Raw genomic sequence first — 22,889 nt, 5'->3', positions numbered from 1 at the left:
CGCTGAAGGCGCTGCTATAAATAGCCTCACACTCTCCTCTGGGCCCTGTTCTCCTGCAGCCCCCTCCTCCTCCTCCAGTCTTTTTATAGCTGGCCAGGGGAGTGGACGGCAATTTTTAGCCTGGACAAGCCCCCTGCTTCTCATTGCTGCTTTGTCTCCTCGCATCCACACAAATGACACTCAAAGTGTGCTACCCACTCCACGTCCAAAACACACACACACACACACACACACACACACACACACACACACACACACACACACACACACACACACATACACACACACACACACAAACACACACACTATCCAGCCACCCACTTCATCAGTTTTTCCCCAGAATGCATCCATTCATGGCAACATCTTCTGCCGTCTCCCTATAGATGCGGCATTGGGGAAGTCAGAGGGAAAAGCAACTGACGCTTGGCTGGGAAAGGGGGAACCCCAGCCCGAAGGTTCCGGCTTCCAATACAAATGTATGCAATCTAGTAGTCCACCTGCACGTTAATGTAATGTATCAGATGATAAATAAGTGGCTAAAAGCATCTGCTAAATGACTAGATAGTATGGTGGTACTGTGATGAAGGGATTAGAGAAGGAGAGCTTGGAGAACATGTGTCGTGAGCGAGAGCATGCATTGTATAATTTGACCTTAGATCAACTTAACACACACGAGACCAGCGTGTTGTTGCGAGCCTATTTCGGCCAGGGGTGGGCCCCCTCTTCATTGTGCTCGGGTTGGCCAGCCAACCTGTACACACGGGTTGTAACCATAACAAGCGCTCACCGTGAAGCTGTTGTTGACATTCTTTGTGCTGGACTCTGCAACGCTGGCATCCGATAGGTCCACCTCGTCGAAGATGAGGGACTGCGGAGGGGAGGAGTGGAAAGAAAGGAGAATCAAGAAGGGCAACAGGATAATATTGTGAAAACATTCCCTCTTATGTAACGGTGAGGTGACACCATTAATTCTACGTCTTAACTTAGACTACAGCCGGACGCAGGCAGGATGAAGGATGTGCTATTCATTTACGACCGTAGCAAAGCGGCACTCCGATACACAGAAGGGAATGTCTTACATGAATGGATTAAACACTAAGGTAGCAGTCTAAACAGTAACACAATAGCAGTTCAATATTTTCCTTGGTAAAATAATATGTGTAAGAGCACCATTGTACAAATATGGACTGCTAGTATAAGTATAAGTATTGCCATTGTTATTATTAATAATAAAACATGAATCAAAACATGCATAATGTGACCATAGACCCTATTCCAAACATTATATTTGACACAAAGAAGCATTTTAATTCAAACATCTAAGTGGTTTGTCTTAACCATGTTAGGGTGTTCTCAGCCATCTAACTCCTCCCTTTTCAACAACCACAGGGAAACATGGCCTATCCTCACAGTAGCATAACCTTAAAGGTATTCCTTCATTTTGTGTGGACCTGGTTTGTAGCATAACAGGGGTGAGAGTTAATAGAGGGACAGACTCGTCTCGACAATAAGGTGGAGGAGAACACCTCAAAGTCCTACAAAATGCAACAATTGCACGATAGTCAGACGGTCGGACAGACATTCAGGCAGACTGACAGAAAGATTTGCAGAAGGACAGGCTAGCAGAGACTGTAAGCGTCTGAACAAGATGGGCTAGCGGAGATCTGAGCACCGCTTCACTACGAGGAACACAGCTGTGCTCTTACAGAGCCAGAGGCCAGCAAACTACTGCTAGGGGAATGTCAGCTCTGGATGTGTGTGTGTGTGTGTGTGTGTGTGTGTGTGTGTGTGTGTGTGTGTGTGTGTGTGTGTGTGTGTGTGTGTGTGTGTGTGTGTGTGTGTGTGTGTGTGTGTGTGTGTGTGTGTGTGTGTGTGCGTGCGTGCGTGCGTGCGTGCGTGTGTGTGTGCACGTGAGAGTATGTGAGTTTGCAATAAGGAGGGGGGGGGGCGAACGATACTTTTTAACACACACTCTCCAGGGGTTTGTTGAGGGATGCCATCCAGTTTATTTTGGTGCATGTGTGTGTGCACGCGCGCGCGCGTGCGTGTGCGCGTGGGTGTGCGCGTGCGTGTGTGTGTGTCTTTGTGTGCCTAGAACAAGTGGTGTGCCAATACAACAGCTACACACCGCCCACTCTGCCATTATGGTACTCTTGTTGCTATGCCTTGGTGTCACGTGTATGAGTGTGTGTGTGTGTGTGTATGCGTGTTTTTGTGTGTGCGTGTGTCTCTGTGTGTGTGTGTGTGTGCGTGTATGTGTGGTACATCCTAAGTTGCGGTTGGAGTGTGACACACTCCCTCTCCCTCCTCTCTCACTCAACATGACACCCCCCAGCCCCAACCCCCTACCCACCTACACACACACACACACACACTGGTCCTGAGGGTAGCTGTAATGGAAGCTGACAGTGAAGGGTGGAACCAGGCCAGGGACGAGATCCTCTGGTTCTCACAGATCCAGAGCCAGGCTGGGAAGCTGTGTCTCCATGGCCACTACAACTAACCTCCCTCCCTGCCTATACCTCCCTTTCTCTATATCCTGCTCGTATATACACCACACACACACACACACACACACACACACACACACACACACACACACACACACACACACACACACACACACACACACACACACACACACACACACACACACACACACACGCATACACGCACATACCGAAACCCCATGCAAGCTTTAACTCAAAGATGTCATGTATTATTTTTTTGAAGTTGGTCTCATTAAGATTTAACATCTCTATTTTGTGCTCAATGAAATGAAAACACTTATTGTTTACTAGTAAAAAGTTCCAGTTTGTTGAATGCATAAACTCGGACGTGAGACGTTGCTCATAGAGCTAGCAGATACCAAGGAGATCCGAGAGAGAGAGAGAGAGAAAGAGAGAGAGAGAGAGGGAGAGAGAGAGAGAGAGAGAGAGAGAGAGAGAGAGAGAGAGAAGAGAGAGAGGTCAAGGGGGAGGTCATGAGGAGCCTAAAGGCCGCTGAGACCCAGCCTCCATGATGGATGGCAGTGGAGAACAGGCTCCTCATGTCGGGGCAGAGGGCAAAGGGCAGAGCAGAGGGCAGCACAGTCAGCTCAGGCGTGTTGGGAATGGACTTATCTATGACGACACATACGCTTTTGATTTTAATTATGCATCATGCAATGTACATGACTAAAGTTGACAGAAGCATACTACCACAATCTATCCTTCTTATAGCAGCTAGAGGCGTAAATATGAGCAGGGGCTGGCAACCGACACACAAACCCTGTGCGTACAAACACTCTCAGTACATTAGGTACTATGAGGGCCTGACCTTAAAGAGCCAGTGAACCCAAAACCTTTTTATGGCACTCAGACGTCACAACCAAGGGGCACCGGCAGCGCGGTTGGTGTGGACGTGTGGAGCTCCGATCTTAAGGCTCACTGTACACATATAGTATAACACTATGGTGTGAGTAGATGGTGAAGCTCCATCTGAGCAGCGATGTGTTTAATGTACACTCAAAGTACATTGCTACGGTGTGTGGCGCATTTCATAATCAACATTGCTCATAATAACTCTCATACACGATGGCGGTGCTCAAAAAGTTTCACAAAGTCTGTGTGGGTTGTAACCATGGCGATTACACGCCCCCCTCTTTCCTCGAATTCTTAACCCAAATTTTCATTTTTTTCATGGTGGTTGAAATTCAGCTGATAATGTGGGTTCACTGGCTCTTTAATGCACCAGTGTGCAAAGGGAGTTTGGGTTGCCCAACCCTGGCATTGTATGTGCACTCATGACATATGGGGGCTAAAAAAAGGGAAAATTGAAATGTCCTAAACAGCTAGCTTTCCTTAACAGAAATGACAAGGAGAGTTTGTAGAAAAATTAAGATTAAAAGTGACCTTTAGGCTGCCAGGGTGTTCAGATACACTGTCAGGTGAACCACATTGAGGCGTTGTAGGAAATATAAAATACGGTCGCCCCATATGGCATGGATGCCACGACAGACTATCGATACTATCTATATCTATGTCTCGGGAGGAAGGGGTACTGGGGGGGGGGGGGGGGGGTGTCGGGGGGGAGTAGGTCCCGCCCTGCCCAACCCCCCCCCAGCCCCCAACACACTTCCTGTCTGTGCTGTTCTGTCCTGACCCGGATATTCATCAGGCCTTCCTCTGATCCGCTGGCACCGAGGGGCGGCGGGGACCCCTGCTGGGGGCCCGTCCAGCACACGGACAGGACCCGCCAGCACACGCGGCTCCGGGACACCCGGCGCAGCGCCCGCTCCTGCCAGCGCGCCAGGGCGCTACCAGACTGGCAAGCAGTAATAAACACACACACACACACACACACACATTATACAAGAGACACAACGGCCCGCCGGGTACTCACACACACACAGTCAGGGTTAAGGGTCAAAGAGGGTAAAGATTAGAGATAGATCTGAAGGGTAGGGCAATTAAATAAACAAAAAGGGTAGAGTGAGGATTGGAAAGCAGTGAAGGAGGCAGGTGAGCTCATGTAGAGAAGGGAGAGTCGAGGGGGAAGTCGAGCCGAGGACTTTGGAGAGTGTACTCCACTCTAAATACAGACAACTCTAGGGCTTCCCTGAATACCCTTTTTCTTGACTGGGGTATTTTCCCTAATTAGATAATTACCAATATTTGTATGCAATGAACTAGCTTAAAACCACATTAACACGTGAACATGGCTTGGCGTTGATAGTATGTGTGTGTGTGTGTGTGTGTGTGTGTGTGTGTTTGTGGTCATGGGCGCCTGTGTGCGTGTGCTTGTGTGTTTATAATGTTTTGTACATGTGTAAAGGGATAGGGTTACCTTGGCATCTTTGGCATAGTAAAGGGTCCGTCCTCTTAGCTTGAAGTAGCGTTTCTTCCACCGCTGGAAGGAGCTGGTCTGCTTCAGCAAGAGGCCTTCCTTTATACTGGTCTGGAGAGGAAAGAGTGAGAGATGGTCACTTAACACAAAAAGACTTGTTCCCTGTGACACAGGGATGTGGCACACGTTACGTATACTATGACTCAGGGCTGGTACCCACCCACACATGACCACTAGCCTACATGGAGGTAGGGACACACAGAAACACAGCTCCCCCAAACACACACACACACACACATGATGAACATAGCAACTGGCTCTAGGGCACTGACCACCCTTTGGTGTTTATCTACAGGATACTGCCAAGATAGTATGTGTGTGTGTGTGTGTGTGTGTGTGTGTGTGTGTGTGTGTGTGTGTGTGTGTGTGTGTGTGTGTGTGTGTGTGTGTGTGTGTGTGTGTGTGTGTGTGTGTGTGTGTGTGTGTGTGTGTGTGAGTGTGAGTGTGCGTGCATGTGTGGGTGGACCCTGTGTGAGGGTGTCTTGTGCTCGAGTTTGGTGATCATCCATGTGTGCACGCATGTTTGCGTGTGGATGCCAGTGCATGTTTGTGAGCATATGTGGGTGTAGGTGCAAGTGTATCGTGCGTGTGCGCTTACTTGTGCGTGTAAGTGTGTGCCACCATGTGTGTTTATGTGGGTGTGGGGGTGGCGGCCTAAGCAGCAATTTTACGCATGGGAGACGAAGGATAGGCCAAACACTGGAGAAGAAAGGACAGCCATTACAGAGAGCATGCCTCTTTCTCTGCTGCACTGTAAACACACATTACTCACACTTAGGCCCTACCCCTGCACCCAGACGCACACAGACACACACGAAGAAGGAGAGGGGGGGGGGGGAACTTAGAGGAGGGGAGCCAGAGGAAGGACCTGGTTTCTCAGATCAACCCCTCGTGAGTCGTGACGTACGTAAACATCTGTCTCCCACTTTGGGAGGTTGACAAGGCCTTAAGAGATCCTCCCATTCCGGAGGAAAAAGATTTTGTGACTAAATGTTCCGTGCATCGGGAGCCTTCCACCTGGACTTTTAACAGTGAAGCAGTATTTGACTGATTCACTTGGAAGATAATCGTTAGTCTTTCAAGACTCTAGGAAGGTGAACGCATAAACACATAAATGTGAATAAACAGTAAAACCATCGTCACCTTAATCAAGGACTTTAAAACACTAACAGAGACACAGCACGTATATATGTGCATGAAACACACACATGCAAACACACACTCACACACACACAAACACAGAGGCTATTTTTAGCATCAGAGGGTTGCTCTGAGTAGAGAATTACAAACAGAGGCAGAGGCCTGAAGCCACCAGCTGTGTCAACCTAACCACACAGTGAACATGGCTCCAGCAGCACAAAGACCCACACACACACACACACACGCACGTGCACACAGGCATGCACGCACATCCACGGGTACACACACACACACACACACACACACACACACACACACACACACATGCACAAAGGCATGCACACACATCCACGTTTACACTTACACTTACATACACACACAAACACCTGTGCACGCAGGCGTGCACGCACATCCACAGGTACACGTGCACACAAACATGCACACAGGCATGCACACACATCCATGGTACACACAAACGTGCACACAGGCATGCACACACATCCATGGTACACACAAACGTGCACACAGGCATGCACGCACACACACAAGACACTACACAGAAACACACACACACACACACACACACACACACACACACACACACACACACACACACACACACACACACACACACACACACACACACACACACACACACACACACACACACACACTTTGATGATCGGTACTATATAGCTGTGGCATTAAGCAACATAAAAGGTGGAGACAGCACTGATGTAAAAAAAATAAGGAAGAACACTTTTTTGAATACTGAATCAATGTAGAAACGAACAATCCATTTATATGGATAATAAGGAAAGTTGTAGTTTGCATTTGCATTGTAATACCGATTCATAATACAGTGATACTGAATGTACAATGAGTATTGTAACTGCTGTTGTATTCAATACTAACGTAAGAATACAATAAGATAAGACTACTTATTTCAAACACGTTTACAACAGATCAATAAGTTATTTTAAAAACGTAAGAATAATGTTATAACAATAGTAAAGTTCAGTGGGAAAAATAATACAGTTCAATTAAACTGTGGTTATGGAGGCTGGCGCAAACACACTGGTGGACTTTTTGGATATTTAATTATCTCAAACACAGCTTGTTTACATCTGAGATGCTAATTCCCCCTCTTCCCTTCACGAAGCGAGGTCCGAACGCCAAATTCCTGGGTGGATTAAGGTGCAACCGGCCCAAGCGACGCTCCCCTATAAGGCTCTAGAAAACTAGACATTTTTTTCTCTGACAAAGCAGAGCTGAGTGAATACCCAAGGACGTCTGTACGAGTACTGACTGAGCTCATCTGCTTCTGAAACTGCACTCAAGACGAAATGTCATCGCAACTTCTGAACCTCAACTCACAAGGTTCGAGGTCAAGGATGTGGTAAGCTTGCAAGCACAGAGACGAGTTCACAAACAAATGCGCAGGTGGAAACTCACACACCCAAATGCGTATATATATATATATATATATACATATATTATTTATACATGCACAAAAAATGTATGCTTTTTGTTGACGGACCAAATCACTCAGACACTCCAACACATGGCTCCACAAACAAACCCAAATCTTCTAATACAGACGTTATTGTTCCGTCATCTGTTGCTCTTTAGGTTTATAGACTCCAACCAGGTTTTTGTGCATCACAGAAGAATTCGCTCATTCACACATATATAGGTTTTACGCAACAAGCATGCACACACAGACACACATACACATGAACATACATATGCATACATCACACATTCTATCTAAACAATGGTCAGCATATAGCATGCGATCCCAGGAAAAAGGAGGTACATATACCTACTTCTCCAGCATGAATCCATTAAAGACTGGAATTTGAGGAGTAACGTACGGAGTGACGTACATGCATGCTCCCTAGTCCCCGGCTCACCAACAATCACGCTCACACAATTAAACACAATGAAACCATAAAAAGCGGAATTAACCAATAGTCATGACCGATGAATGGAGCATTGTCACTCCCCCTTACCCTTACTTGTTTTCGGGTTAAGTGCAACACACGGTGATGCAGAAATAACTATCAAGAGGAGGACTATTGTTAATAAGCCAAATACCTCATTTTGCTTTTAGCCTTTGCAGCTTGTTGGACTTTTCAACATAGAGTTACTCATGTGCTACTTTCGACAAAAGTTGTATGAAAGACTTTTAGCCAATTTGGGCTGCCACTGTATCTAAAAGTGGAACTATTGTTTTCCTTTGCCCAGCAGGAGATGCAGAAACCAGTTTGCTCTACTTAGTTGTTCTCATTTATAGTTTGTCCCTCCTTGGCCTCCATAGTTCCTCTCCTTGTCTTCATCTCCTTCCTGTTGCCAAGTGGGCCAGAAGTGATCTATAAATAGACCTTCTCTTCTCCTCCCTCTCTTGCCTGCACCGCTCCTCTCCGATGAAGGGAACAAGGAAGGGGGGAGAGCGAACCTCACACGCCACACAGAGAATGGAGTAACCTGAGCTCCATGTACCTTACACCCACACCCTGCCTGGCTAGTGACAGACTGACACACGCACACACATACGCACATGCAGATTTAAGCACAAACACACACGCACGGGCACACACACACACACACACACACACACACACACACACACACACACACACACACACACACACACACACACACACACACACACACACACACACACACACACACACAATGGACAAAGGGGAAGGCTGCTCAGATGGATCCAGCAGCTGTTGGCAGTGGAGAAGAAGTGGCGAGTGAGATCCCTGGCAAAGTGAACCAGAAGAGAAGAACTGCTAACATCCTGCTCCTTGGTATACCCATGGTCACGGCTGCCTGCCGGGCTAACCACATGGCGAGCAAACGATAGCATTACCTCGTGTATAAACAAACTGCAGACTTCGATCGCTGCCATAATGCACGAGTGTTATTTAAAGGGGAGTTTCTGAAGGTGAGGTTTCCCGTAACATGGCTGAACTTTCCTAAACAGTACAGCAGCAGCATCATGCATTCAGCAAACACGCGTTTGAAAGAGTTAAGGAAGCCAGAGAGAGGTCAGGTCAGCCATTATAGAACTGCGGTAAAGTAAATCCGACACAAACATACTCAGACACACACACATAGACAGAAACACTTGTAAATGTTCCTAAGAATGCATGCATACTACCTTTCTGCACTCGAACATATAGACAGCAGGGCAGAAGATTGCAAAGAGTCCGCCTGGTGAATCCCTGGGACCGACCACGTCTTGCTATGCCAGTTGCCAGGCTTGCAGAGCGCACTAAATGGCGGTTTAAGCGTAATTGACCAATTTATTAAAAGGACAGTCGAGTACTATTCTATAACAAGGGTTAGCACTGACTGGTTTCGTGCTAAGTGCCTTCTAAGCAAGAGGCAGAAATACAGAGAGAGAGAGGGAGAGAGAGAGAGAGAGAGAGAGAGAGAGAGAGAGAGAGAGAGAGAGAGAGAGAGAGAGAGAGAGAGAAGAGAGAGAGAGAGAGAGAGAGAGAGAGAGAGAGAGAGAGAGAGAGAGAGAGAGAGAGAGAGAGAGAGGCCTTCTTGTCCTTTTGTCAGGAATCTATCTGCATAATCAGGCTTCGATTTACCTCTATTATCCACTCCTCCTGAGCAAGAGAGGAGTAATTGTCCAGGTCATACATTGAATATTATTATTGTGAGACCGGATCCACGTCCCCCTGTCTCAAACAGAGATCTGCTCTCTGTTTGGGCTCCACCCCACATCCCCCAGCCCCCCATCCCCCAGCTTCAGGCCTCCCTGCATACTGTCATGTATGCTGTTGTGTGTTGTTTGGTAATTGTAACCTCGTACCCTGGCCACCCCCTCAGTCTCCGCCTCGGTGTCACCATGACGATGGGAAAATTACAATTCAGCATTTGAGAGGAGGTAATTCTTCTGTCTGTTAGGTCCACTGTGGGATCCACCGTGCAAGCCTACAAGTATTGTGAGTATTTTTACGACTGTCAAATCAAAAGGGGAGATGTTTGGTTGAGGCCGGCAATTTACAACGCAATTATTGCAGCTAGATTCAGATTCCGGCTTTAGGCATCGGATGGGTCTTCTGGCTTTTCCCTTGATAGTGTGGTTTCTCCTTGTGATTGTGAAACAATAAAAGACTGAAAGAGAGAGATGGGCTGTGTTACGGACGTGAGGGTCATATTATGGATGAAATCATGTCTTTGTCACAACGCAAGCCCCAATAGCTGTTACAGTGGGAGACCCTCCTTTCCCCTCGATACCTCTCTCTGTCTCTCTCTGTCTCTCTCTGTCTCTCTCTGTCTCTCTCTGTCTCTCTCTCTCTCTTCTCTCTCTCTCTCTCTCTCTCTCTCTCTCTCTCTCTCTCTCTCTCTCTCTCTCTCTCTCTCTCTCTCTCGCTCTCTCTCTCTCTCTCTCGCTCTCTCTCTCTCTCTCCAAACCAAAACCAAAGCCCACTGCCTCATCCACCTTCGCCGCCCCCAGCCACCATCTGCATTACATCTCGTTCAAACTGGTTTCCCAGTTGACTTTACAATGTTTATTTGACGCAACCCAGTAATGGCTACTAATATACTGGATACAATTTTGCAAACACTTGTTGAATTATTTTCAACGCCTGCAGGGCTCTAGACCTAATGCAAAGCCATCTGCAACGCACCGGGCAAGACTCTCGGACCGGAGGCCCTTCACACAGCGGGGTACAACTTCTGGTGGGGGGGGGGGATCTGCATACTATCACGCACCCATCAATCACCCGTTTATGGGCTCTCCTCATGCGGCTGCGTTGCAGGAGGATGAAACAAGGATGGGAGGAACAAATGGAAATGAGACACAAACACAAAAGGGTACGAGTGCACCGTACCGTACCATATAACCCTCACGCTATTGAGCAGGGCAATGCTGTCTTACTACTTTGTTGCCCTGTCATCAGTGGCTCAAACAGCATTTCCAGTGATTTGCGCTAATGGGAAGGGAGAGCGAAGAGGGGAGTGGTAGAGGTTTATGAGACGGAGCGTCGTGATTTGTTGCAGTATCACATTCGCGCAGTTTGCCATCAAATTCTATTACCGCCTCCGAGTTGAGCGACAATCGGGCACCAGAGAGCACTGAGTGCGATGACACAGGGAGGCTTATACCACATTGCATTAGCGCAGAAGCCCGCAACAGTTGCTGTTATTCACGGATGTCAATATATTGATTTCTTGTGATGAGTTTATAAGTGCGTATTGCCACTGTTAGCGTCTGGGTAGAGCTGAAGATCACTGCGATGATCGGTTGTGTGTATTTTTACTCCAATGAATGCCAGTATTTTGATGTCGATAGACTGGTTTGACTGATGAGGACACAGGGACAAGCGCTTCATAAATCATGGGGAATCCACATGGGGAGTATAATAGGTTTTAAAGAGGAGGTGTGAGGTACGGCTACAGGAGTCTACAAACGGCAGCAGATACTCTGAGCACGACAAAACCCAATCAGCATCCTTAGAGGGAGCGTTGCTATGGTGTCAGCCAATGTGAGAAGAGCGATGTGGTTGTCTCCTGCAACTAGATAGATGGCGCGTCGATGGGCATGAACATAAAGTAGACGCTGTGAAGAGCTTAGGTGTGGTAGGCAAGCACACACACCAACAGAAGCACACACACGATGCGCACACCTTTTTACACTTCTTTCACTCTTACACACACACACACAGACTTTCTCTCTTTTTTTACTTATCTCTCTCTCTCTCTCTCATGCACAAATAAAACACACACACACACACACACACACACACACACACACACACACACACACACACACACACACACACACACACACACACACACACACACACACACACACACACACACACACACACATACACACAGATAGACAAACGTTTCCACAGATGAGCAAACAACCAGGTGGAAGAACACTCAGTGAGTCAGTGCGTGCATGATCCATTAGTATCCCTGAGGATATGTACACACACACACACACACACACACACACACACACACACACACACACACACACACACACACACACACACACACACACACACACACACACACACACACACACACAGCCGAAATGCATAGAGCAACAACCCTCACTGCCCCATGCCTTGTTTGTGTCAGCTTTGTTAGCATAATGACATCCAAGTGAATACAGTGAATGCCAGGGCTACAACTGGGCAATGGGTGCTTTCTACTACCCACACGTTATTATTACTATCAGGTTCGCTGTCTGTTTAGGACCAAACACAGCTGGCAGACAGTAGTGTTTACCGTTCTGTGAAGTCCTTGAGATGAGATGAAATTGATCTCTGTCAATGTGATTCTATTAGCATCGTCGCTGTATACGTTAGTCAGTGAAGAGCTCATAGTATACCTTTGTCTCTCATGAATCCCAATCAACCACACACACACACTTATTCCCAAACAAACACAAATACATGCACAATCACATGTACGCAAACGCACAAAAAGGGTCTCACACATACATATATATACATATTATATATATATATATATATATATATATATATATATATATATATATATATATATATTAACAGACATGATAATCCACTTTTCTTATGTTTTTCAGAGAACGGCTTTAATTGCCCAATATCAATGTAGACATACAGGCCAAATAGCCTCACACACTCCGTTCCCGATCTCAAGTTTGGGTAATTTGCATAAGTAGAGAGAACCAGACAACCCCTTGCCCTGATGCCAGAGCCTCTAAATATAGGTTCCCCGTCATGTTAAATAATTTAGGCACGGTGAAGTGGAGCAGTCAATAATTAAGTGAATCTTTTGGGCGAGGAGAAGGGGCCAGTATTTACACTGGCCCCACTGTCAAAAGGTAAAGTGACCCAGCCGGGATAGCTTATGTGTCAGGGAGGAGGGAAACAGCATCCTTTTATCCCATATCTGGATCGCTGCTAAACCCACTACTTCATTCTCACCAATAAAGGCTTAGGTAAATAACAAATAAGTAAATTACACATTCATATATAATAATAATACTACTAATAGTACTAATAATAAACATCCTTATAATCATATAATAATCTTCCTACTTAATTTAAACATGTATTAATACATTAACAACAATACAATAATAATATCCTAATAACAAGTGCGCTATACATTACTTTTGTTATATTATTTTATGCCATTTTTTTAATTGTCGAAAGTTGTCCCTGCCAATGAATAGACCCTGCACTACAAATCCCAGGTGGAATAAACTTCAAATTTATATTTCTCCCATCACATTTTCTTTCAGAAAGGGAAACATTCTGCCATAGCTTCGTGCATTTACAGCCACGGAGCGGTTGCGCTGTGAACTACTAGCCTACCTGTTGACCATCGACTAACAGAAAGGCTTTCCCCCTTACCTGTCATAAACAAGATGTGCAGCACACATCGAGAGTTATAAGTGAACTAAGCATGTGTGGCCTACGTCCGAGTACTACCCATGTATTAAACCGTGTGACAAAAAGATAAACTGGCTATCAATTACCTTGCTTCGAATCTGGCCGGAGGTGGAGACCTTCCGGATGAGTTTCTGAGGTCCTTCCTGCTCAGCCTCGCTGTCTGAGGACTCGTCCGCTGCTCCAGAGCCGGCGACCGCCACCCCCACGACGTTCGCGTGGATCCCGGCCGCAAACGCGGATTCCCTCTCCGGGTCCTGTGCCGGAGAGGGATAAGACCACACGGTGTTATTATCCGTGAACCGTTCAATCGCTGCTTTGCTCTCCGGGGCGCGTGAGCCGGACAGCGGTTGAAAAACACCTTTCCTCGCTGTCATCTTTCTGGTGGCTCTGTAAGCCTTAATAGCGACCGGCGACTGTTGATTCTACAACATTTGTGGGCCACAGCGTGCATGGGGTTGTAGCATGTCTCGGAGACTAATGCGGCTGGACTAACACACAACACAATGTTGTTTTTTTGGCGCCTGGATCAGACTGAAAGGCTCGAGACCGCCTCGGCTCGGCGGGCTGCCTCCTTCACCTCGCGAGCCGTGGTGGACATCATCTCGGCAGACCCTAGCGGTTGTTTTACACAAGCAGGGGCATTAAGTGGGATGGCAGAGGTAGCCTACACACACAAACTCTTATCTTTATTGTCAATGCTGTGGAGGCCAAATGGAACGACTTTAGGGGAAAGTGATGGTTCGCTGTCGAAACATGGTATGCACAGAAAAAACACTGGTTTGGATGGTCTCACAACCAAATAAATGTGGTTTACGCCAAACATGCTTAAAAGTCTATTTTCGCATAATCATACAAGACATAGAAAAAGCACAAGCAAATGAGGGAGAAGGGCGACGACAGAATAAAGAGCAGATGAGACAAGAGTAGATGAGAGTGGAGGAGAGCAGAGAAGTTTAACATTTACAATAGAGAGTATTTATCGTTTGGAAATAAATGTAACAGAAACATGTCCAAATACAGCCTAAACGTCCATTGAACAGTTTCTATGTTATCGCCGATCTGGTTCTGCGTTGGGTCCACCTACGAGTAAAAGTATCATGCTCGTATCGAAATGTGAAACAAAGTAAATAGTTCCTTTGTTGAAATTACTAACCAGTTCCTCCCAAGCCGGGCTTCGGGTGTAATGGTAGACCTCCTCCATAGTCCCGGTCCGCTTCAGGGGGAAAACGAAATCAGATAATGATGGAATTTTGAACCTGGGCAATTATGGCTCTAATATCATTCATAGGTTCCTGAAATAGACGGTATTATGTCGACCCGTCCTGCTCACTATACGCGAACACACTTTGAGCGTTTTTCCCTCGCAACTCTATCAAGGGCTGACACAAGCGCTCCACGTGATAAATGTCAAACCTGCTACGGTACGGCACGGCGGGGATCGCGGAGAATAACTCAAGGGAGAGAGAGCGAGAGAGCGAGAGCTAATGTAAATGACGTCATCGATCTAATTGTATTCGCTTTGAAAAAATCAAATTCCCATTAATCGCTTTTTTACTTTCCCTAGCAGGATATGATATTGGTTAAACTGGCTGACACTGAATTGACATTGGCAAATCGGGCAATGACCTTATTAATCAAACGTGTGAAACACTCCTTCTGTTATTTTCTATTTTGTTATAGTCTATTATTCTGTCGAGGCCTATTCGAACCTGTTCTGCGGTATTTTGTGCTACTTTATTCAAATATATATTATTGGATTATATAAATCCTATACTCTACTATACTCGAGTGTAATCTACTTTATTCTATCATATTTTACTCTGCTATACTATATTATAATATGTTATTATATATTTGAACATTTTCATAGAGCATTACAAAATACTGGAATATGTAGGCAAGAAAGTAAATCAAGCAATTTAATTATTGATTTAAATAATATGGCATTCATTATTGATCAATAATAAACTCCAGAAAACACATTAAGTATTTTTATAAAGCGAGATAAATTATTAGGCGGAGAATAAGCTTATTATTTACGCGTCGGAACATAAAATATCACCAGGATGTCACTACGGAAAGCATAAGCCTCCGCATGCAGTCCGTCGATTATTATCTTCCGCCTAGTCTAACGTGTAACCATCAATGTAGTTAGTTAACTGACAGGTGTTATGAAATCAGCATGATAAAACCAAGGATTTAGTTATTTTAAACACATGTGTATCCTGTATACTGCTGCTAAACACTTGGTTTGTTAAAAATGCATACTCAAATGCTGTGCAAAGGTACGGCAGCGGCTGTCGCTGCTCGGAGAATGAGGAATATTCTGGGACCTCTCTTGGGCAGGGACGGATGGACTCAGAGAACACATGAGGTCAAATTCGTCAACACCTCATCAGGTAATCCCTACATGGAATCTGATACGGGTTGACCGTATTTTCCTTTGCTGGTATTCATTCCGACCTGTTTGTAATAACCTAGCATTATGCTAGCCGTTTATCCATCATGACGTAACATGTCATGTTGGATGTGTGGCAAAGGTCGGACAAGGTGTTATGCACACATTTCATCTATTTATTTTAGGTGAACTAAGTGTTTAATGATCATTAGGTACCGACCCTATTTTTTTTGTATGTTTTCAGATTTGATTGTTACCGTCATTTCTTTAACGTGTCCTTCCTAATTTTGAGTGTATGAATATTAACCATTGTTGATTTTTTTGATTGTATTTAAATAGGTGAGACTGTGAAGATTGGAGAGGTCTCTTATCAGATCAAAACACCCCAGAATCCAGAACTAGTTCCTGTCATGCACAGTATGTAGCCTGTTTTTGTCTAATTAAAAAAATATCATATTTTTTGTTGTAATTGTGTTGTCCCTCTTTTTGCTTATATGTTATACCAGAGAGAGAGAGAGAGAGAGAGAGAGAGAGAGAGAGAGAGAGAGAGAGAGAGAGAGAGAGAGAGAGAGAGAGAGAGAGAGAGAGAGAGAGAGAGAGAGAGAGAGAGAGAGAGAGAGAGAGAGAGAGAGAGAGAGAGAGAGAGAGAGAGAGAGTCATTTGAGTGTGGCATACTATTGAATAATATAAAATCACTAGCAAAACAGTTTATTATAGCCACTTTATTGTAGCCACATGGTCAATGCTTTTTTCAAATATATTCTTTATTAATTATCATTTACATTTTGTGTTAGTGTGTGTGTGTGTTCCCACACGCAGAGTCATGGACACGCATGCACGGTTAGTGACTTGAGTGATTAAAGTTTGAGCGTCTCATTGCTGGTGTCTTTGATAGTTGCAGGCTCACTACCTCAGACAGTGGCCCAGCATCTACGGTGGATCATGCAGAAAGACCTGCTGGGCCAGGATGTCTTTCTAATTGGACCCCCTGGACCACTGAGACGCTCCATTGCCATGCAGTACTTGGTCAGCATACAGACACACACACGCATTCAATTATTTCGTTCATTTGGAGATTTTGTACATACCGGTAATATACTATTGACTTGTATTGTATATATTGTATATACACACATGTATACTTGCAGTACAAGATTCAACATGGCTTGCAGCATGCAGTTATCCTCATTATTTTAGAGAAAGACATGTGACTATCATATACAGTGTGTATTATTTTGCTATTTAACTATATCATGCATGTCGGGGTATAAACATACTGCCATAAATAGCTTATTTAAGATGATGCGTAGTGTGTGTACAACTTGCTTACAAATGGCCGTGTTTGTGAAGTAACTTATTAATGTATGAACTCTTGTTTTCTGAGCAGGAGCTGACGAAACGCGAGGTGGAATATGTGTCCCTGTCTAGAGATACAACAGAAACAGACTTGAAACAAAGGAGGGAGATCCGTTCTGGTACAGCCTTCTACATAGACCAGGTAGGCCTGCACAACTGACGGCATCTCTGGGGTTATTGGTGTATATTGTGAACCAAAAGGAGCATTTGCTTACATTTGTCAATCTGATTCATTATAATGACAAACCTAATCCTCGAAAAAAACAGGTGAAAAAGACTAAGTTTGACAGGTGCTGGCAGGTGGCATTGAAAGCAATGTAGAAGGCATCTTCGAAACATTGGAAATGCAAGAATGTAAAATGGTTAAGGCTATTTTTTAATCTAGATTTAATAACTTTTACTTGTAAATTGAGAGCCTCATAGTAGAATATCATTCTACTGAGCCTTCTGTGTATTTATTCAGAAGCTATAAGAGAAGTACAACAATTAGTTCCCGGTTGTGTGTGTTTGTTGCACGGATGTAAAGACCTCTCGAAAGTTCACAGTTTTGCTGTTGTAAGACTGTGTTGAACTTGTGCAGTACTGTAACAATGATTGATGGAGCATCACATCCCAATTTAACGTTCAGAGTTGGTTTCCCGTAATTCCGGTTGGAATAACTTGGAAAATAATTTACTTGATCTGGGTGCACTTTTCATAAAGTTTGCAGACACAACTTTTAAGGGTTGGTTTGTTATCGGGCATGATAGGGTCATTCGGAGCACAACGATACGGTGGTGGTCTTGGTTTCAATCAGTCTTCTTCTTTACAGTCTTCTTCTTATACCAGTTGCTTGATGCTCTTGTGCTCAGGCTGAACACTTGATCCTGCCTCTCGGTCAGCCACAATACAGAACTTTCCCATTAGAAACTGTTGTGAGTTTGAGTTGCTTAAATGGGCATTCAATGCTTAAGTCTTTCTTACACTTTACGATAATGCAACATTAGTTAAAAATTAAATAGCATTAGTTAATGCAGGTATAAGCATTATTATATTGCAGTGTCATAAGGGTTAGGGTTAGGAGTATTGGGTTAGGGGAAGGGCTAACCCTAACACACTACCACTAAACCCCCTATTAAAATAGTCTACATTAATATCTTAGTTAACATGAACACCACTACCTTAGTTAACTTGAACGTCAATACATGAATACTCAACTTAGTTAACTGATATTCGTCTCATCTTCAATATTCAATTTCATCGCCATGTATAGGTTTGGCCTCTACAAATTCATTGAATCAATTTGAATCAAATGTTTTCATTGTCTAATTCCAATCCTTGGTTAGTTAACACTACATTAAGGTTTGGTTAATTTGTCTGGTTGAGAGGAAAGTTCCTATGCGTTTTTTTTGTTTTTTGTTTGGCTTTTGAACAGCATCTAAGGTATTTCTCTATATTAAAAAGTAGTTTTCAAAGTTTGTGTGTCCATGTCGCTCTCTTCTTCTGGGGCTAACCTCTGTCGCATGTCCCCGACACCAACAGCTTCTTGTTACCCTACCCACCCCCCCAACCTACTCTCTTGGGTGTCAGGCCGTAGGGGGATGTGACCGATCAGGCGCTTCCACCTGAATATAATCATCAGACCCTGCTGGGCGGACTGAGGTGGGGGTCGTCCACTGATCATGTATTGTAAGCGGCAGCCACTATCATGTCCTGTTCTCCAAAACTAATCAGTGCACAGTGGCAAATGCTTTAAAATAACCCCATCTCTACGGAAACGGAATCAAACTTTTATTTTTTCATTTAAAATAATGTTGCCATCTCATATTTAATTATTCAAACCACACATTTTCCAGCCGTTACCATGGAGTGACAGATGCACCAACGGAAATCAATGAGAACTGAAATATAAATAAAAGAAGCCCCTACCCCTCCTCCATCTTACTTGGTGTGTTCTCTCGCCTCCCACCATCTCATCAAAATAAAACCAGGTGTCCATCGTTCCCATGGAAACTGCCGCGGTATACCATTTACTGGTTGGAATAATTGCTGTGAGAAGTTTCCCTATTTCGGGTTCTGGTGGATCTTTGAATTTGGGTGACATAAATTGGACACATGTCTTTGTTTGTGTGTGTCTGTTTTGGGGGGGGGGGGTGTGTGTACATGGGATGTTAGAAGTATGATGAAATGTTTTAACTTAACATGGCCCTGCGCTAAGCGCTAATCTCGCCCACGCAAGTATGCGTGGGTTGGCATTCTCTAGATCCTTGCTCTCACTCCCTGCCTTTCACCAGCCCTTACACAGACAGACAGACAGACACTCTTGTGTATATATTGGTTGGTGGGTGTTTTAACTGGAACATACATTGACTCATATTCCTAAGGGGTGTTGGCTAATTTGGACTCCTATATTAAGACTTCATGTGTCAGCCCCAAAAACTCCTTCTATCCTTCCTTCTCTCCTCTTTCCTTTTCTTCTCCTTTTTTCTCTCCCTTCTGCTCTGTTCCATGCCTCCTCATATCACCTATCTCTCCCGCCCCCCTCCCCCTTAAATAGCCACCCACATGTAAAAGGGAGAACGGCATTCAGATGAATGAACACAGGTCCCACATGTCTTCCTCCTACTCATCTCGCTCCATCGTCAGCCAGCTTTTCATGTCACACGGCGAACCTCGGCCACCCACATGCTCCAAAATAGACCCAGATCTGCAGTTATTATAACGCGCAACCCCAGCTCCGCCCAAGCAGATAGCCTAATAATCAGCCTACATTTAGAAACGATTATTCCTTATCCGGAACCTTAGTTATTATACTCAGTTATTATCCGTTAGAAGAGGAAAACCCCCGCGAGAAGGTTTACTTAGAGAGTACAAAGGATCGAGAAGTCAGACGGTGAGTTTGTCATGGGACGGGTATACCTTGGTCTCTTCCAGGGAGACAACGGCCAGCTTGTGGTTCTGCCTCTCGCCATACTGCGTCACATGCATTTCTAACAATTATGTGATTACAGCCCCACAGCGCTGAAAGTAGACGTGTAGTTTAAATATAGAGCATCTGGTCCCACTATAGCTTTATGGCTCCACACCCCACACAACCTGCCACGTATTTACATGTTAACCTAATTATATGGCTACTGGCTCTGCGGTGCCCCCAGACAGCTATGCTTTCCTGTCTCTTGACGTCACAACCGGGCCATTTGGGTTTCTGCAGAAATGTGCACGGTCACATGCAGTGGTTGCGCGCTATCGTGCACGAACACACACACGCAGGGAGACACACACACACACACATACATACACACAGGGCCACACGTGCACAAACAGGGACACACACACATACACACTACTTTTTTTTTACCCACATGCAGGCAGTGAGAGAGACTCGAGGTCATTCACAAACTTGGCGAACGCGACAGAAGTTTCGTATCCAGCGTTGCTGGTGTTAGAAAATAGGAGCCCTTTCCTAAAACAGAACAGACTTTTGTGTGGTTCGGAGGCCCTTCCTAACACAATACATAGAGGACATCCTCAGGAAGGCTTTATGGTCAGCTCTCATTGTTAAATGCCGCGTGGGCAGTAGCGCTTGATGTACAGCGTAAAACGTTTTTTTTGTAAATGCTTTTAGCCGTTGGCCGGCGGTAAGCAGGGGGAGATCATTTGCCGGAGCCCACAATTGATCGGTACTTAAAATAAAAGGTCTCCTTATTTTTAAAGTATCTTAATCCATTTACGGTTGCCTCCTCCCTCTGAGACCACCTGACCGACCCCCCCCCCCCCAACCCATTGCCCTGCCAACGATTTCCCCAAATGATTTTCTCTGCATTGATTGTACAGCGGTGATTGAGTGGTCGTGGTGCTTCGCTCTCGCAGTGTGCTGTGCGGGCGGCTACCGAGGGCCGCATCCTGGTGCTGGAGGGCCTGGAGAAGGCCGAGAGGAACGTGCTGCCGGTGCTCAACAACCTGCTGGAGAACCGCGAGATGCAGCTGGAGGACGGACGCTTCCTCATGTCCTCCCAGCGCTACGACCAGCTGCTGCAGGTGAGGTTCAGGGGCGGTGCCCAGGGGTGAGGCCCAGTTGTGAGGCCCAGTTGTGGGGCCCAGAGGTCAGGTGTTTGGAACTATGCAACACCTGGTCCAAACAAAACCACCTGGATGGGTCAGGGGAAGGGATTCACTGATGTTTAGGTGGTTATGGCTGTGAAGTGAGCTCAGATTTAATGGTACTTTTGAAGTTACATACTTGCATATATAATTGAACTTGAACTTGACCGTGTATACATGTGCAGTGGATTGTGATTATGAAAAAAAGAGGTGATAATTAGGCTAATACACAGTATAAATGTTCAATACGTTTTGGTTTCTCACAAAGATCTGTTTGGCCTTTCCAGGAGCACACCAAAGTGGAGATGGACGCCTGGCAGATCGTTCGCGTCAGCGAGGACTTCCGGGTCATTGCACTGGGACTTCCTGTGCCAAAGTATAAGGGCAACCCTCTGGACCCCCCGCTCCGCTCCCGCTTCCAGGCCAGAGACATCTACTACCTGCCCTTCAAGGTCAGAGCGCAGCACTCTTCAGATCAGCACTCATCCCTCTACTGTTGTTGCAGCTTTGTCAAAAGAACAAAGACGCTGTTTTTCTATGTTTCTCCTAAAACCGCATTGAGTCTGCGTATACCATATGAAATTGTGCTATACAAATAGACTTGCCTTGACTTGACTACTTTTAAAAGGAGAGCGTGCAATTATCCTTTGTAAGAGCTTTCCTATGGGATCTTTTCTAACAGGACCAGTTGGAGTTGCTGTATGCGGCTGGACCAAACATCGCTCCTGAAAGGTGCATCCCATCTCTTCTATCCAATGTGTTCATGTGGCACCTGCCGTTTGTTTATTTAGCGGAAAGCTCTGCGAGAACAGGCTGACATTTTACGAGAATACCTGAGAGTGATCATAGACCACAACATGCCTTGTTGCTTCGATGTGATGTTATCGTAATATATAAGGCAAAGCACCCACATCTACTTCTTAATATTATGTTGTGGGTCAAAACAACTTCAGTGCACGGTTTTCTCTATGAGTCAAGGGTTGTTTTCTAAGGCTGTGTGTTGTGCTTGTTCTCTCCCTTGTCCAGGGTGTCCCAGCTGCTGTCCATGGCCACCACCCTCTGCTCCCAGGAGTCGTCGACGCTGGGCCTACCAGACTTCCCCGTGGACAACCTGCCCTCCGTTCTCCAAGTGCTGGTGAGGAAACAAACCAAAAATCCACCGCAAAACAATTGCTGCCACACCATGACCATCAGGGCGTGTAATCACAGAACACATCAAAGCTGCTCTAGGGGCGATGTGACGGCTGTAAAGAGAAAAGGCAGAAAGAGAGACAAATTTAGTTTAACTAATCAAACTAAAATAGTACTGCCCTTTCTACTCCTTCCCTCGCTACCTTTTTTTGTCATTGAGTGGTGTGGTATCATTATAGCGTAATTCACAGGCAAGATGGAGTCCAAAAGCCGATCAGGGAAAAGATGTCCTGAATGGTCAGAAATTAGCCGGGAGGGGTCCCTAAATCTAAAATGTCTCAGAGGCAGACGCAGTCAACCTCAAATAGATATTCTCACAGTCTCATTCACGCACTAATTGCTCATGGATGGCTATGACACCTCAAACCAAAAAATAAATAAAAGAAGCGTTACACAAAAAGCGC

General features: G+C 45.3%; 2 protein-coding genes across 7 annotated transcripts in view; one reads left to right on the top strand and one right to left on the bottom strand.

Moving 5' to 3' along the window:
• The window catches only part of dgkh (diacylglycerol kinase, eta), a 51,476-nt gene extending 36,586 nt beyond the window's left edge, over positions 1-14,890 (bottom strand). For 4 of the 6 annotated variants that reach the window (XM_056580476.1, XM_056580479.1, XM_056580475.1 and 1 more), the window contains exons 1-3: positions 13,547-14,607; positions 4,828-4,938; positions 788-868 (exon numbers count right to left, since the gene is read on the bottom strand). In XM_056580476.1, coding sequence (XP_056436451.1) covers positions 788-868; positions 4,828-4,938; positions 13,547-13,834 — 480 coding nt within the window. In that variant the 5' untranslated portion in view covers positions 13,835-14,607. The other 2 variants (XM_056580477.1, XM_056580480.1) reach the window with 2 other exon arrangements.
• Positions 14,891-15,560: 670 nt separating this feature from the next.
• vwa8 (von Willebrand factor A domain containing 8) overlaps positions 15,561-22,889 on the top strand; it is a 62,513-nt gene continuing 55,184 nt past the window's right edge. The window contains exons 1-8 of the mRNA XM_056580474.1: positions 15,561-15,859; positions 16,198-16,275; positions 16,754-16,884; positions 17,246-17,356; positions 21,064-21,231; positions 21,582-21,746; positions 21,977-22,026; positions 22,321-22,429. Of these exons, the coding sequence (XP_056436449.1) occupies positions 15,721-15,859; positions 16,198-16,275; positions 16,754-16,884; positions 17,246-17,356; positions 21,064-21,231; positions 21,582-21,746; positions 21,977-22,026; positions 22,321-22,429 (951 nt within the window). The 5' untranslated portion in view covers positions 15,561-15,720. The remainder of the gene's footprint in view (positions 15,860-16,197; positions 16,276-16,753; positions 16,885-17,245; positions 17,357-21,063; positions 21,232-21,581; positions 21,747-21,976; positions 22,027-22,320; positions 22,430-22,889) is intronic.

Source organism: Gadus chalcogrammus, chromosome 20, assembly GCF_026213295.1.
Source record: "Gadus chalcogrammus isolate NIFS_2021 chromosome 20, NIFS_Gcha_1.0, whole genome shotgun sequence".
Taxonomy (NCBI): Eukaryota; Metazoa; Chordata; class Actinopteri; order Gadiformes; family Gadidae; genus Gadus; species Gadus chalcogrammus.
Note: the sequence above shows the minus strand (reverse complement) of the source record. Positions and strands in the feature narration are given on the sequence as shown.